The 17,519-nt window shown below is 47.3% G+C and overlaps 1 protein-coding gene across 9 annotated transcripts in view; it reads right to left on the reverse strand.

Annotated features, from left to right (window-relative positions):
* Positions 1-17,519, reverse strand: part of CAST (calpastatin) — a 330,646-nt gene that overhangs the window by 54,395 nt on the left and 258,732 nt on the right. For all 9 annotated transcript variants that reach the window (XM_075325071.1, XM_075325072.1, XM_075325075.1 and 6 more), the window contains 8 exons: positions 15,895-15,987; positions 15,058-15,117; positions 6,392-6,490; positions 5,487-5,567; positions 5,304-5,351; positions 3,085-3,180; positions 1,152-1,235; positions 23-121 (listed from right to left, as the gene is read on the reverse strand). In XM_075325071.1, coding sequence (XP_075181186.1) covers positions 23-121; positions 1,152-1,235; positions 3,085-3,180; positions 5,304-5,351; positions 5,487-5,567; positions 6,392-6,490; positions 15,058-15,117; positions 15,895-15,987 — 660 coding nt within the window. The remainder of the gene's footprint in view (positions 1-22; positions 122-1,151; positions 1,236-3,084; positions 3,181-5,303; positions 5,352-5,486; positions 5,568-6,391; positions 6,491-15,057; positions 15,118-15,894; positions 15,988-17,519) is intronic.

The raw sequence follows: 17,519 nt of genomic DNA on the forward strand, positions 1-17,519 counted from the left end.
AATAAAGAGTATTCGGAATTACCGTCACTTCTGGACCGGTGTACACCGGAGACTCTGGAACATTGAACTCCGGGCCTTCTAAAGAGCCCATCAATTCATCTAAAGCACTCTCCATACCAGCCTAGGCAAGGAAAAAAAACACAAATATTATAGAGAAACATGAATATAAGCCAACACGCCTACTACAAGCACAAGATATTAGCATTACAAATCTAGCACAATTGATGGACCTTCTTGGAACATCTATAAATATTAGGAACCTCCTAGGGAATGTTCAGACAATAGGAAAATCCAATGCAGATCTGCAAGCCAATCTTCAGCAGAAATCCAGGGATCCTGTGGATTTTCAGTCCCACACACTGGGAATCTACAAGCCGATTATAATGCAGCTAATCCATATGTAGCCACTTAGTGATGCTTCCACATAGACTTCGCTTCAATAAGGGACGTCTGTGCTATTTGAATAACGTCTTGGAATTCCCATTAAATCCATGGAATGTGGCTCATGGGCCGATTACACTTTGGTTTCAGTAGTGAATGCTGTGTATACAGGATTTGATGCTTTTTCTGTACAGGGACAAGGTATAGCCAAGCTATGAGATGAGTGGAAGCACCGGAGGAGCCAGCACTCTGCTAATGACTATGGCAGCTTTATAACTAAACATCTTCCTTTAGAAGCTCCCTTATGGACATTACATCCTCCTCACTGTGTCTATGGCCAGAAAACACAGTCAATGATATTGCTGCTCTAGACTGTTGTGAATTGAACATTTCCAGCCATTTAGCGGAGTGTAGCTCTATTACAGCTCCGCAGCTTAGTAAACAAATCTGCCTTTACATACACATGAGGCATCTACAGTATATAATAAGTGTCAGTGTACAATTATACCAACTGTGTATCAGAGTCATGTAAAATAACTAACATACGCCGACATAACATGAATAAGTGTGGAAACACTATAAAATATATAACAAAACATACAACATATATAGCGGCATACTGATAGCACACACTGTGCATCACAAATCAGTCAGATTACAGTTATGTACAAGAGAGGTAATAATGTAATGCAGAAAATACGGACGTGTGATTAATACACCCAATCATGGCTCTACATCACTCAGTCTGGCCTGGACTATAGCATACGTACAGAGGGTGCTGAGGCGGCCTGAACGGATGACGCTGCTTTCGGGACTACAACATCGGACTTGACTTGTTTGTCTCGTGCAGCATCCTTAAAAAAAAAAAAACAAAAAACAAAAACTGATGGTATAGAACAGACTGTCATAGAAACATCATCTGGTTTTGTTCTAAGTGATCCCTATAATTGGTAACACCACAACGTCAGCAGGGGCTGCTGTCTCTCCCCTGATATTTATACTCGCTATAAAACTCCCACCCATGTTACACAGCCAGTAATCTGGGGCCGGAGGTGGCGGGGGCATCACAAGTCATCTCTTTTTAATGAAGACATACTAACGATCATCTCCCAATCACTTGTTTCACTCCCTAACTAATGACAAGCCTATCATACATATATCAGGCCTCACCATCAACGCCAACAAACCTGCAGCACTGAACATTAAATGATGTAGACACCTTTGGGGACATTATTTTTTTAATTACCTAAATGTATATATTGTGGGCTAAAAAAATTAATTTTTTTTTCAATTGGATTTCATTATAAATTTTGCACCGTGTGGCTCTTAGGCTATGTTCACACTTCCGTTGTTTTAAATCCGTCAGGTCTGTCATTGCGACACGACGGATCCGTTGTTTTTTAGATGTCAACTGATGTAACGAATGTGTTATTTCACAGGATTCTGTTCGCAGGAATCCTGTGAAAAACCTCATCCGTCATGACCGTTACATTCCTTGTGCATATGTTTTTTGACGGATCCGTCGTGATCCGTTTGTGTTTGGGAAAGCCCAATGGGTGTGCCAAACATGCTGGACATGCTCAGTAGAGCATGACGGAATCCAGCACCATAGAGATCCATTATAGCTTTTGACGGATGGCGACGGAATCCTGCGCAGTGCTTTTTTTTGCCGCTCCAAAAAACCTTACATTCAGCGTTGCTCCCACCTGACGGTCAGTCAGTAAAAACAACTGATCCGTCACGCGGCGGATGCAATGCAAGGCCATGCATCACAATCCGTCGCTAATAGAAGTCTATGAGGAAAAAACGGATTCCTGCAAAATATTTTGCAGGATACCGTAATTCCTTGTATTCCTCTGTTCCTGGTATTTTACTGCTTTTAGATGAAGTGCCATTTCTAGGTTGTGTGCCATGTTGATTCCTATAGTCCCTCTAATGCAGACTACATTTCCACAATGGATCGAGCTTTCCGGTGAGGGCAGAGTCTCCGCACTGACTCTGAGCCTTATAGTGGCCACAGTGATAGGTCAATGACATAGATAAGTGTAAATCAGGACGGCCGTACCATGTCCTATTTGATGCAGCTTCATCAGTAGCTGGACTTAAGCCTGCTTTACACGTTTCAATATGTTGTGCGATCGCACCTGTCCCCATCGTTTGTGCGGCACGGGTAATTTGTTGCCAGTGTCGCACAATGCTGTAACCCCCCGTCACACGCACTTACCTCCCGAACGACCTCGCTGTGGGCGGCGAACATCCACTTCCTGAAGGGGGAGGGACGTTCGGCGTCACTGCGACGTCACACAGAGGACGGCCAATAGAAGCGGAGGGGCGGAAATGAGCGGGACGTAAACATTCCACCCACCTCCTTCCTTCAGCATTGCCGGTGGGACGCAGGTAAGCTGTGTTAATTGTTCCCAGGGTGTCACACGGAACGATGTGTGCTGCCTCGGGAACATTGAACAACCGGACGTTCGATTTTTAGAAAATGAGCGACGTGTCAACGATGAACGAGAAGGTGAGTATTTCTGCTCGTTCACGGCTGTCACACGCCACGATATCAATAATGATGCCGGATGTGCGTCACTTACGACATGACCCTGCCGACATCTCATTAGATATATTGTAGCGTGTAAAGCCCGCATAAGTATGACCCTCCAATGGATCCAAACATTAAATCTGGGCATTATTTATACCACACACCTTCGGTTGGAAAGCAGGAGTTGTTTCAGCAGCGGGCGAGATGGAAATTTCAAAATCCTTTGAGAATTCATCTACTAAGCTGTCATCGCTCATCGGCTGCAGGGTCAGAAACAAGAAGACTTTGTAAGATAATGTAAGATGACAAAGTGGACAGATTCTATGAATGCAGTTTTCAGTTTTTGTGTTTACTGAAAGTGTTGGTACTATCTGCATAAAAGCTACAGAGCCTTGCAAAAGTATTCGGCCCCCTTGAATTTTTTAACCTTTCCCCACATTTCAGGCTTCAAACATAAAGATAGAAATTTTAATGTTATGGTGAAGAATCAACAAGTGAAACACAATTGTCAAGGTGAACGGTATTTATTGCTTATTTTAATTTTTTATAAAAAAAAACTGTAAAGTGGTGCGTGCAATATTATTCGGCCCCTTAAAGTTAATACTTTGTAGCGCCACCTTTTGCTGCGATTGCAGGACAAGTCGCTTGGGGTATGTGTCTATTAGTTTTGCACATCGAGAGACTGAAATTCTTGCCCATTCTTCCTTTGCAAATAGCTGGAGCTGAGTGAGGTTGGATGGAGAGCATTTGTGAGCAGCAGTTTTCAGCTCTTTCCACAGATTCTCGATTGGATTCAGGTCTGGACTTTGACTTGGCCATTCTAACACCTGGATACGTTTATTTGGGAACCATTCCATTGTAGATTTTTCATTATGTTTGGGATCATTGTCTTGTTGAAAGACAAATCTCCGTCCCAGTCTCAGGTGTTTTGCAGACTCCAACAGGTTTTCTTCAAGAATGGTCCTGTATTTGGCTCCATCCATCTTCCCATCAATTTTAACCATTTTCTCTGTCCCTGCTGAAGTAAAGCAGGCCCAAACCATGATGCTGCCACCACCATGTTTGACAGTGGGGATGGTGTGTTCAAGGTGATGAGCTGTGTTGCTTTTCCGCCAAACATAGTTTGGCATTGTGCCTAGAAAGTTTGATTTTGGTTTCATCTGACCAGAGCACCTTCTTCCACATGTTTGGTGTGTCTCCCAGGTGGCTTGTGGAAAACTTTAAAACAACACTTTTTATGGATATCCTTGAGAAATGGCTTTCTTCTTGCCACTCTTCCATAAAAACCAGAATTGTGCAGTGTACGACTGATTGTTGTCCTATGGACAGACTCTCCCACCTCAGCTGTAGATCTCTGCAGAGTGATCCTGGGCCTCTTGGCTGCATCTCTAATCAGTCTTCTCCTTGTTTAACATGAAATTTTTGAGGGATGGCCAAGTGTTGGAAGATTTACAGTGGTACGATACTCCTTCCATTTCAATATGATCGCTTGCACAGTGCTTCTTGGGATGTTTAAAGTTTTGGAAATCTTTTTGCAACCAAATATAGCTTTAAACTTTTCCTCAACAGTATCACGGACCTGCCTGTTGTGTTCCTTGGCCTTCATGATGCTATCTGTGCTTTAAACAGAACACTGAGACTATCACAAAGCAGGTGCATTTATACGGAGACTAGATTACACACAGGGGGCTTATATTTATCATAATCAGTCATTTAGGACAACATTGGATCATGCAGAGATCCTCAATGAACTTCTGGAGTGAGTTTGCTACACTGAAAGTAAAAGGGGCCGAATAATATTGCACACCCCAATTTTCAGTTATTTATTTTTTACAAAAATTTGAAATAAGCAATAAATATCGTTCACCTTCACAATTGTGTCCAACTTGTTGATTCGTCACCATAAAATTAAAAAAATTTATCTTTATGTTTGAAGCCTGAAATGTGGGAAAAGGTTGAAAAATTAAAAGGGGGCCGAATACTTTCGCAAGGCACTGTATACAATTCATAGAACGGCTTCCCATTATTACAATGACTGACACTTCATAACTGCGCTCCATGGTCACTATATGCAGAACATGTGCTGGGACTTCCCTGTGTTACCTGGCAGATACGTATCTACATGTGACACAGAGACCGTGTTCAGATGGTGATACTTGCCCCAAGCAGTGGGTCTCCTGGCCTGAGACAATGGCCTCGTAAATGCCAATAAAACAGCAAGTTCAGGACAGGAAACCCACCGCCGGGGCCAGGTATCACCGAGCACAGGCAGAGTCTTACAACCTGTGAAATTGGCGTTATAAGGAGAGCAATTCCCCAACTACAACTTATCATTGCCTTTATATCACTCTGTATAAAGCTACAGGGGCTGTAGGTATCTTACCAGGGGTTGTTCAGCTGGAGGGGGCACAGGTTTATCATTGTCCTTTCCCTAGAAAAAACATTCACGCAGTATTACAACAAAATCCTGTATCACATAACTCTCGATTTTCAACATTTCTCCTATAAAATTAAAAACTTTGTATTAACACCTTGAAAAGAGATAGTGAATCCAGAGTATACTCACATCCAGCAAGTGTCTGTATTCTGGGGGGATTGTGTGATCCCTCTTACCAAGTTCCTCTAGGTATGATTTTGTGATAGTTTCCTAGTAAATGGGATAAAGGAATATCCGTGTGATTATTAGCACATATTTATCTGAAATGCACTGGCAGAATGGCCGCGCACAGCACATGATGTCAGAGGGACATACCGGGGACTTCTGAACAGCGGAGACAGCTAACACAGGTACGTGCATGACCGCTGGTGATGCTGCATGGAATAGCATGTTAGTATGCCCCTGTGGGTGTGCTACCATGCTAAGAGGGCGGACTAGTCTTGGGAAGTAACGGCCTTGTGACTAGTCCCTGGCCTCATTAGCATAAAGATCTTTACAAATACTTTTTCTAAACATCTCTTTATCTATGCTAGTGTATACAGGGACGGTTAGGCAGGGATTAGCAATATGCACCCAGAACTACTCATGGTTCTGGGAGCATATTGCACCTGACAGGTTCCCTTTAAGTAAATGGCTGCCAACTGAATATATTGTGGGTCATTGCGCTTTATGGGTAGTAATCTATCCATTGAAGTGAATTCCAGGATCTTCCAACAATCCTCAGAATAAAAATAGCAACACTGGTTAAGTGGGAGTTGTCAGTAAACCTGGTCTGCGCCTTCTGGGTGTATGGGCATGTCCTCCCCTGTGCAGTTCTAGCCTGGTTTCTATATGGCTTCTACACTAGATTCCCATTTACTGGCACATCATATCTGTATAACACGTGACATTTTTGGGGCAATAATCTCCTATTAACCCATAGCAATACTTCCATATGTAAAAAAAAAAAAACTTGCTGACAGGTTCCCTTTAAATAATGTAGAATTTGCTGAAGTGTTCAAACAGAAATATATCAGAGAAGCAAAATATCTTACCGTTACTACTGGACCAGTAAACTGGGGTGACTCTGGTTCTGTTATAGGGGGTCCTTCAAGCGTGTCCAATAGTTCATCTAAAGCATCTTCTGGTAAGGCCTGGTAAGACAAAAATGCAGTAGATCAGAGCTGGAGATGTGACAGGAGCCCGTGCCGGTCACGTGGGACGAGCTGGTGGTGACTGGTGCAGCACAGACTGATGATGTGCTGGTTACACAGGACAGAAACAATCACATTGTGCTTGTGATTCACTGGAGTATGGAGGATTCTGGAGTCATAAATAAGCTTTTATTTCAGATCATTATACATAACATTTGTGTATATATTGCATATAATCATTTGTAGACACACATCGATATCATCTGTTCTGCTTATTGCTGACTAGAGATTTTTATGCCAAATCAGCTGCCCTATAAGACAGATCCTGCGGGTTGATATTCGGCAGATGTCTAGGCCTCAGCCCTTCACTACGGGCTGCTATCAGTGTGGAGGGAGCACTTCTGAGCTCACATCTGACGATAGATTTCCGCTCTCCTCCCTTCGGTCAGACAGGGTGTGGTTTCTAGTTGAGAAATTAACTGTGAAGAGGCTTGTACTGGAGAAACGACTACTGAGTAATGAAGCTGAAGCTGCGATGCTATAAAGGCAGCACACAGTTATAGGGGAGGACGACAATGGCTTATATGCCGGTAGGCTGGGTAATGCAAATACTGTATATAATCATCTCCAGGGGCATTACCAACTCTAATAATACAGTATAATGGACGCCCTGTGTCTTCTATACATGTGGTATTTAAAGATGCCCGTATACCCTGTGGTGTAATGTGAAGATTGTGGTCCCTAATGCAAAACTTTGAACAGGGTCTTTAAATATAATTTTCTTCAATAGCAGTGGTCTTCTTGTATGGAGCAAATTGACCTTTGGGGTCCCTTATTTTATAGATCTGCGACCCCTGCACTTACTGTAGTTATGCTCCTGCATACACAGTAGATAACCCTCTCCTGACCCTCAGTATACATGTATACTGAGCGCCCATTGTCCTTAATGGAGAACAGCTTTGTAATGGCTCATCTCCCAGGAGAACAAAAGGCTTCATGTTCCTGTCCCCAGACAGGAGGCCACCATACAAATTACAATGTCGGTCGGCGGGTCTGGACAACTTTTCTCTAATGTGTATAGGTATAAGAAGGTATTAATACAGGATTTACAGGAAACGTGTTATTAGTGCAGGGTGTGAGGGGCAATGCACGACTCTCACTTTGTATTTTCTGATTCCTGAGCTGCCTCTGAGAATATTATTTTATCATGGTGTAAATGTATATGTTTTATTCGCACAAAATAACAAAACCTTGACTGCTACATTTCCCAATGTCTATAATACTGGGCCAGGAATGGCAGATCCTAACCATTCAAAAAAGAGAATTTTGTTTACTTACCGTAAATTCTTTTTCTTATAGTTCCGTATTGGGAGACCCAGACCATGGGTGTTTAGCTTCTACCTCCGGAGGACACACAAAGTACTACACTAAAAAGTGTAGCTCCTCCCTCCGAGCATATACACCCCCTGGATAACCAAATATAGCCAGTTTAGTGCAAAAGCTGAAGGAGAATAGCCACCCACAAGTAGAGATAGAGCAAAAACCGGAACAACCGGAGCCTCTGTCTACAACAACAGCCGGTGATAACACGCGGAACAAGAAACTGCCAACAGGCAACAGGGAGGGTGCTGGGTCTCCCATTACGGAACTATAAGAAAAAGAATTTACGGTAAGTAAACAAAATTCTCTTTTTCTTCATTGTACCTATGGGAGACCCAGACCATGGGACGTCTCAAAGCAGTCCATGGGTGGGAAATAAACAGAAAACTGAGAAGTAGGCGAAACCTAACTTCACAAGTGGGCGACAGCCGCCTGAAGGATGCGTCTGCCCAAGCTCGCATCTGCCGAAGCATGAGCATGCACTTGGTAGTGCTTCGAAAAGGTGTGCAGACTAGACCAAGTGGCAGCCTGACAGACCTGCTGAGCCGTAGCCTGGTGCCTGAAAGCCCAAGAGGCACCGACAGCTCTGGTCGAGTGTGCCTTGATCCCCGGCGGGGGAGGCACTTGAGTACACTGGTAGGCATCAGAAATGGCCGACCTAATCCAACGAGCCAGGGTCGGTTTAGAAGCCGAGAGGCCCTTACGCCGACCTGTGGTCAGCACAAAAAGAGAGGTGCACCGCCTAAGAACAGCGGTGCGTGACACATGGATCCGGAGCGCCCGTACCAGATCTAAAGTATGCAACGCTTTTTCAAAGCGATGAACAGGAGCCGGACAAAAGGAAGGCAATGAAATGTCCTGGTTAAGGTGGAAAGGAGATACCACATTAGGGAGAAAGTCCGGAGTCGGACGGAGAACCACCTTGTCTTGATGAAAAACCAAAAAAGGTGACTCCGAAGAGAGCGCAGCTAAATCAGAGACTCTCCTGAGGGAAGTTATGGCCACTAGAAAGACGACTTTCTGTGAAAGACGAAACAAGGAAACCTCCCTAAGAGGCTCAAAGGGGGGTTTCTGCAAGGCCGTGAGGACCAGATTAAGGTCCCAGGGATCCAAAGGCCGTCGGTAAGGCGGAATGATGTGAGATGCGCCCTGCATAAAGGTGCGCACCTGAGCCAGCCGGGCGACACGCCGCTGGAACAACACTGACAGAGCCGAGACCTGTCCTTTGAGGGAATTGAGGGATAGTCCTAGCTGCAGACCGGACTGTAGAAAGGACAGGATGGTCGGCAAGAAAAAAGGCCAAGGGGCATGGCCGGAAGAGCGACACCAGGACAGGAAAATTGTCCAAGTCCTGTGATAAATTTTGGCTGAGGAAGACTTCCGAGCCCGAGTCATAGTGGAGATGACTTCAGGAGGAATGCCAGAAGTCGTCAAGATCCAGGACTCAAGAGCCACGCCGTCAATCTGAGAGCCGCAGAATTCTGGCGGAAAAACGGACCTTGTGAGAGAAGGTCTGGGCGGTCCGGGAGATGCCACGGCACTTCTACGGACAGATGGAGCAGGTCTGGGTACCAAGCTCGCCTGGGCCAGTCTGGAGCAATGAGGATGACCCGACGGCCCTCCATTCTGATCTTGGGAGCGAGCCACGTAAACCGGGACCTTGTTGTTGTGCCGGGATGCCATTAGATCCACTTCCGGAGTGCCCCACTTGCGGCAGATTGACCGAAACACTGCCGGATGCAGAGCCCACTCGCCGCTGTCCACGGTTTGACGGCTGAGATAATCTGCCTCCCAGTTTTCTACGCCTGGGATGTGGACTGCGGATATGGTGGACTTGGAGTCCTCCGTCCACTGAAGGATGCGTTGAACCTCCAACATTGCCAGGCGGCTGCGAGTCCCGCCCTGGTGATTGATGTAGGCAACCGCTGTCGCGTTGTCTGACTGGACTCGAATGTGCTTGCCCGCCAATAGGTGGTGAAAGGCTACGAGAGCTAGGAGCACAGCCCTGATTTCCAGCACATTGATCGAGAGGGCTGATTCGGACGGAGTCCAAGTGCCCTGTGCTCGGTGGTGGAGATATACTGCTCCCCAGCCGGATAGACTGGCATCCGTTGTGAGAATCACCCAGGACGGGGCCAGGAAGGAGCGTCCCTGAGACAGAGAGAGGGGCCGAAGCCATCACCGAAGAGAGCCCCTGGTCTGTGGCGACAGAGCCACCAACCTGTGCAAGGAAGAGGTCCGCTTGTCCCAACAGCGGACAATGTCCAGCTGCAGAGGACGCAGATGGAACTGGGCAAAGGGAACCGCTTCCATTGACGCCACCATCTGACCCAGCACCTGCATTAGGTGCCTGATGGAATGACGGCGGGGCCTCAGCAGAGAGCGCACCGCCAGATGGAGGGACTGCTGTTTGACTAAGGGCAGCTTGACAAGTGCCGGCAGAGTCTCGAATTGCATCCCTTGGTACGTGAGTTTCTGGGTCGGGGTCAGAGTGGACTTGGGCAGATTGACAAGCCACCCGAATTGAACAAAAGTGGCGAGAGTGAGCGAGGCACTCCGCTGACAGTCTGCACTGGATGAAGCCTTGACTAGAAGGTCCTCCAGGTAAGGAATCACTGCCAACCCCTGGAGGTGCAGAACCGCAACCACTGCTGCCATGACCTTGGTGAATACTCGAGGGGCCGTGGCTAACCCGAAGGGGAGAGCCACGAACTGGAAATGTTCCTCTCCGATTGCAAAACGTAGCCAACGCTGGTGTGAAACTGCAATTGGCACATGCAGATAGGCATCTCTGATGTTGATGGATGCCAGGAAATCTCCTTGGGTCATTGAGGCAATGACTGATCGCAGAGACTCCATGCGAAAATGCCGCACCTGAACATGCTTGTTGAGAAGCTTGAAATCCAGGATGGGCCGGAAGGAACCGTCCTTTTTGGGGACTAGGAAGAGATTTGAGTAGAAACCTCTGAACCGTTCCCGGGCGGGAACCGGTACAATTACTCCGTTGGCCTGCAAGGATGCCACAGCCTGAGAGAAGGCGGCCTTGGAGCAGGGGGGAGTTGACAGAAAAAATCTGTTTGGTGGGCTGGAAGAGAATTCTATCCTGTCGCCGTTGGAGATGATATCCCGCACCCACTGATCGGAGACGTGTTGAAACCACACGTCGCCAAAGTGGGAGAGCCTGCCACCGACCAAGGACGTTGCTGGCTCGGCCAGATAGTCAAGAGGAGGCTGCCTTGGTGGCAACAGCTCCTGCGGACTTCTGAGGACGCGGCTTCGTGCGCCAGTTGGGCTTCTGGTCCTTGGCTGAGTTAGTGGACGAGGCCGAGGGCTTAGAGGACGACCAGTTAGAGGAACGAAAGGAACGAAACCTCGACTGGTTCCTGCCCTGGACAGGTTTCCTGGTTTTAGTCTGTGGCAAGGAAGTACTCTTCCCACCAGTAGCTTCCTTAATAATCTCATCCAGTTGTTCACCGAACAGCCTGGCCCCAGCAAATGGGAGCCCAGCAAGGTACTTCTTTGAAGAAGCGTCTGCCTTCCACTCTCGAAGCCACAAGATCCTGCGGATAGCGAGGGAATTAGCCGAAGCCACCGCAGTGCGGTGAGAAGCCTCCAGCATGGCAGACATGGCGTAGGATGAAAAGGCTGAAGCCTGGGAAGTTAAGGCAACCATTTCAGGCATGGAGTCCCTAGTGAGGGAATGCATCTCCTCCAGAGAAGCAGAGATGGCCTTGAGAGCCCACACTGCTGCAAAAGATGGGGAGAACGAGGCCCCTGCCGCCTCATATACAGATTTGGCCAGAAGGTCAACCTGGCGGTCAGTGGGATCCTTAAGTGAGGTGCCATCAGCCACTGATACAACTGTCCGGGCTGAGAGTCTAGACACCGGAGGGTCTACCTTTGGTGAGTGAGCCCACTCCTTGACCACCTCTGGTGGAAAAGGAAAACGGTCATCAGAACCGCGCTTTGGGAAGCGTTTGTCAGGACAGGCCCTGGGCTTGGTCACAGTGGCCTGAAAACTGGAGTGGTTAAAGAACACACTCCTTGTTCTCTTAGGCAAGGTAAACTGGTGCTTTTCTGCCAGAGAGGGTTGCTCCTCTGATACTGGCGGATTGAGGTCCAGTACAGAATTAATGGACGCAATCAAATCACTAACATCTGCGTCACCCTCGGTCAGATCAATGGGGAACATGGAGGTAGCGTCAGAGCCCCCAGTAAAGACATTCTCCTCGTCCTGCGAGTCAGCTCGTGAATCAGAGCCGCGGGACGAGGAAGGAGAGGGGACCCTGCGTCTCCTTTTAGGAGGACGGGGTCTGGGAGCAGATGAAGAATCCTCTGTGAGCTCTGCAGAGCGAGCCGTAGCAGCAGAGGCGCCCTGAGAAGGGGGCTGATGCATGCTCAGCAGAGTCCGGGACAACTCTCCCATGGAGTCGGCAAAGGACTGGGAGATAGACTTAGAGAAGAATTCTCCCCAAGCCGGGGGTTCAGCCACCGGGGCCGGAGCAGCCGGAGGGACCACTGGGGAGACTCCAGGCTGAGGCACCACCATGTTAGAGCAGGCATCACAATGTGGATATGTGCTCGGTTCAGGCAGTACGAGCTTACATGCAGTGCATATTGAGTACAGCCTTTGCAGCCTTGCTCCTAGTGTGAGACATGCTGCTGAGGTGGGGGCTCTGAGCCAGAATGACCCCCAGAGAGTGTATAAGAAGGTCCACAACCGGAGGTTGTGGCTTACCAGACTGTTTGTGTGCCCTCCGGATCCCACAGCTCGGACGCCCAGACAGATTAGCAGAGATGCTGCAGCCAGCGCCGATCAGTGTGAGAACGCTGATAAAATGGCGCCGGAGCGAGGAGAGGGGGCGGGGCCTAGTCAAAGAGCAGGATCTGGAGGGCCAAGGAGATATACAGGGGAGGGAAACATCTCCTCAGAGAGGAGTGTCCTCCCCTGTGCCGAACGGCCGGTGGGCGGAGCCGCACTGTCCCTCTGCATGACTGACATGCAGGGGAAGTAAAAACGAAACTAGGCCTCAGGCGAAGCCGGGGCCTAAATTTTACAATGCGGCCGGCGCGCAGGCACCCTCGGCGCGGTTCTCAGGTGAAAACCAGAGAACCGGCCGGAAATCTCACAAAAGTTAAAATAACACACTCTCCCCACAATAAAGTGCAAGGGACCCCCCCGACAATAACGTCTCAAATACTTAGCTTGTGAGACGCAGGGCCAGGTCCCTGAGGGATGAGTGCTCCGTCCGGCAGGATTCTGAAAGGGCTGCGGATGGTGACCGGTCTCCTGCAAGGCAGTGAGAACCGTACTGGCTCCCACTTCAAGCCAGAGCCCGAGGGATGGTGAAGGAGCGCGGCATGTAAGGCTCCAGCCCTGAAATCAACCTTAACAACACCGCCGACACAGTGGGGTGAGAAGGGACATGCCGGGGGTCCAGGCTTGGACCCGCTTTTCTTCAAACTCTTTAAAATCAAAAATCAGATGAGAATGCATGTGTGGATGTGTGCCTCCTGAACACAAAGCATTGAACTGGCTATATTTGGTTATCCATGGGGTGTATATGCTCGGAGGGAGGAGCTACACTTTTTAGTGTAGTACTTTGTGTGTCCTCCGGAGGCAGAAGCTATATACCCATGGTCTGGGTCTCCCATAGGAACGATGAAGAAATAGATATCTAAATCAGTCATCATATGAATAAACCTGGCTTATTTTCTCTGCTACAGGTTGCCTTCTTGCCAATTGTGGAAGATGGCGGATACCCTCACACCCAACATGACAAAGACTTTTAAAAAACATCATTAGGGTTTGTGCACATGATGCCTTTTAGACCCTGAAGTACAAACTGGGATTTTTTTCTTGATGGTTCAGGAAAACGCAGGCAGTGTTTATTCTGAAGTTTTGTTTTTGTTTTCTTTTTGTTTGTTTGTTTTTTTACACCTTTAGGCCTTGTGCACACGCTGCTTTTTTTGCTGTGTTCTTGGTGCAGTTTTGGGTGCAGTTTGTGGTCCTAAACTGCATGTATGACCTTACCAGAAAAGTCGATGAGAAATCAAAGACTGCGCACGTTGCTTCTTTTTTGCCTGCAGTTTTGGTTGAAAAAAAAAGTAGCAGCATGTCACTACTTTTCTGCATTTCCCCCTGTGTTTTTTGCATTGACAATGTTAAAAAAAACCCGCAAGGTCAAAAACACACCAAAAACGCACCAAAACGCGGTAAAAACGCATGCGTTTTATGGCCAGAGGTGCATTTTTTTGCCAGAAGGTGCAGTTTTTAAGGTCCAGAAATGTTCTGCAGTGTGCACACATAGCCTTACTTTGCAGTGGTTTTCCCACTGGTATTTTTTTATTTATTTTTTTTAAATTGTATGTACTGCATCCTGGACGCAGCGGGTTCTGACCTGTGGGGCTGCGCATCTCCTCCGTAGGAGACCGCAGCTGCTTGTACCCACGATCTGGGTTCGGTGCGCTGCGGTCTCCTCGCTGTGTTCTCCCTACGGAAGATGCATGTGATTCCGCAGCAAACAATTGACATGCTGCAGTCTATAAACAACAAGCACAGTGTGCATGAAATCCAGTCCACTATGCTTGTATGGAGCAAACACTGATCGTGGGCACGCACCCTAAGAGTTATAGGTCTGAACTTGAAAGGTTAAATCTGCCCAGCAACACACAGATGGGATTTTAGGATTAGCCTATAGAGGAGGAGCTAGTGCTCAGGGAGAGGAACAGTTTCTGTGGGAACATCAGTTAGGGTCCAGCCTGTGACAGAAAGAGACCTCAGGTCTGAAAAGCAGCAGAGCTGCATGACCGTGGGTGTCCTAAAGAGAGGGAACAAAGTTTATGTTCGATAAAACTATGTTTTTTAGGAACTTGTGGTCTCTCTTAATGAACTGTGCACTATTTGGTCCTGGCCGGCCAAATCCATCAGCAACATGCAGCCTGCAAATATGTATCGCCTCCGGAGGGCAACACCACACACCCAGCCAGGATCTTCAATGTAATGTAGAGTGTTGGCGTGTGACAGATGATTACCTCGCCCACAACTACCACCCTGCACCACGCTACACTAACATTGCAATGGATATATGCCATGTGCATTCATTTGCTTTCTGAAAATGATGTGTGCATACTCTTATTTTATTTTTCATGAAAGGAAAGTAATGTGTGGCGTCTCATATTCTTACCACAGAGCTGGACTGTACAGGAGCAGCTGACGAGGAGGATATTGGTTTTGCTGCTTTTTTCTGTACATTAAAGATAAATTAAAAATTAGTCTTGAGGCCACCTAATGATGCAACATGTAAGGCGCTGTATAATAAAAATGGTCCCTGAATAAGTAAATTTTCTTCCTTGTACTCATCATTAGAGATGAGCGAACTCAAGGTCATACCTAACAGACGTTACAAAATAAATAAGAGAGTTCACATTCCGAGTTCTGGTGCTTCATGTTTGAAAACCACTCACATGAGCAACGCTGTGCTCGGGTACACTCGGTGCTCGGTCCAGCGCGAGCTGCTTGCAGTGTTTGATCAACCCGTACAGGAGGTAACAACACCATGATCGTATGTAGTGTGCACCAAACAAAAAAAAAAAAAAAAAAATGGAAAACCTCTGCTGACTTGCCACCGGAAGTGATCTGTTTATGGCTGGCTACATGTGGGCAGAGGCCAGAACTGCCCAATTAGTGACTTACATTGGGGTTCAGGTCAAGTCCGAGGCAAAAAACGAATTTTATCTACTAATCATTGAACATAATTATATAGAATTAGCCGCTTTTATGAAGTAAATACTGAAACAGAAAAAGAAACAAGTAAAATAAAATGCTAACAAATATTCGCAGGTAGTGTAATCTGCTGCAAGCGGGAGGTAGAATATATCGGTAATATGGTGCTATAGTGTCACAGTATGGGAACATAGGGACACACTGTGTGATCTGGCACAGGCAATAGGCCCATTGCTCAGCCATGTAGGTGAGGACAGTGCACATGAGACAATCCATTACTAGAGATGGTTGCTGTTACCTCTTCTAGTTTCGGTCTCTTTTCATCGGGAGGTGCCTGACAACTGGCAAAATCAGAAGAAAATGCTGCAACAAGGTCGTCATCTCCCATGCTCTGCAGAAACACAGGAAAAGTATCAATTACCAATGTCACATATATTACAAAATATTTCGAGCGTAAATCTGGCTGAAAAGTCACACATTTATTATCAAACTTCAAATTGTGAATTTTGGTGTTTAGGGCATCCCCACCAGTGTTTCAAGAAGTGGGCAGAGCTCAGAAACATTGAGGTGTAGCCAAGAGCAAACGACAAATGTAGATCCTGCCCAGAGTAACACATGTGGGGGGTGCACAGCAGCTGAAAGGTGCACCAAATTCATTAAATAGGTGCATTAATTAGGTGCCCCTTACACCGGTGTTTCTGTGCACTGTTAATAAACTGGAGGCCTACATGCTTTACTTGTAGAGATTCACAAATCAGAAGTGAAGTAATGGATGTCCTTAATATATGCAGAATATTCATAAGTCCTACAAGGCCCTTCAGGTGTGGCTGCCAAAAAGTGAGAGCAGGTGGCTAAGATATTGGTGGAGGGAATTAAAGGGAATCTGTCAGCAGGTTTTTAGTGAATAGCATAATGTGGAGCCTAGAGCTTAAGTCCAGCTGTGTGTCACATACTGGACTACTTGGTGTAGTTTTCATAGAATCCCTGTTTTGTCTTATGTAGATGTAGCAGAGCTAAAGGTCCAGTCACACTAAACAACTTACCAGCGATGCCAACAACGATAGGGATCGCTGGTAAGTTGCTAGGAGGTCGCTGGTGAGATGTCACACTGCGACGCTCCAGCGATCCCACCAGCAACATGACCTGGCAGGGATCGCTGGAGCGTCGCTACACGAGTTGCTGGTGAGCTCACCAGCAACCAGCCCCCAGCGCCGCGTGGAAGATGCTGCGCTTGGTAACTAAGGTAAATATCGGGTAACCAACCCGATATTTACCTTGGTTACCAGCGCACGCAGCTACACGTGCAGAGAGCAGGGAGCAGCGCACACTGAGCGCTGGCTCCCTGCTCTCCTAGTTACAGCACACATTGGGTTAATTACCCGATGTGTACTGCAGCTACATGTGCAGAGAGCAGGGAGCAGCGCACAATGCTTAGCGCTGGCTCCCTGCTCTCCTAGTTACAGCACACATCGGGTTAATTAACCCGATGTGTCATGCAGCTACATGTGCACAGAGCAGGAGCCGGCACTGACAGTGAGAGCGGCGGACGCTGGTAACGAAGGTAAATATCGGGTAACCAAGGACAGGGCTTCTTGGTTACCCGATGTTTACTGTGGTTACCAGCCTCCGCAGAAGCCGGCTCCTGCTGCCTGCACATTCAGTTGTTGCTGTCTCGTTGTCACACACAGCGATCTGTGCTTCACAGCGGGACAGCAACAACTAAAAAATGGCCCAGGACATTCAGCAACAACCAACGACCTCACAGCAGGGGCCAGGTTGTTGCTGGATGTCACACACAGCAACATCACTAGCAACATCGCTGCTACGTCACAAAAGTTGTTCGTTAGCAGCGATGTTGCTAGCGATGTTGCTTAGTGTGACGGGGTCTTTAGTCTCCTGCTCTGTGTATAGCCCCCCCACCCA

The sequence above is a fragment of the Anomaloglossus baeobatrachus genome, chromosome 1, assembly GCF_048569485.1.
Source record: "Anomaloglossus baeobatrachus isolate aAnoBae1 chromosome 1, aAnoBae1.hap1, whole genome shotgun sequence".
Lineage (NCBI taxonomy): Eukaryota > Metazoa > Chordata > Amphibia > Anura > Aromobatidae > Anomaloglossus > Anomaloglossus baeobatrachus.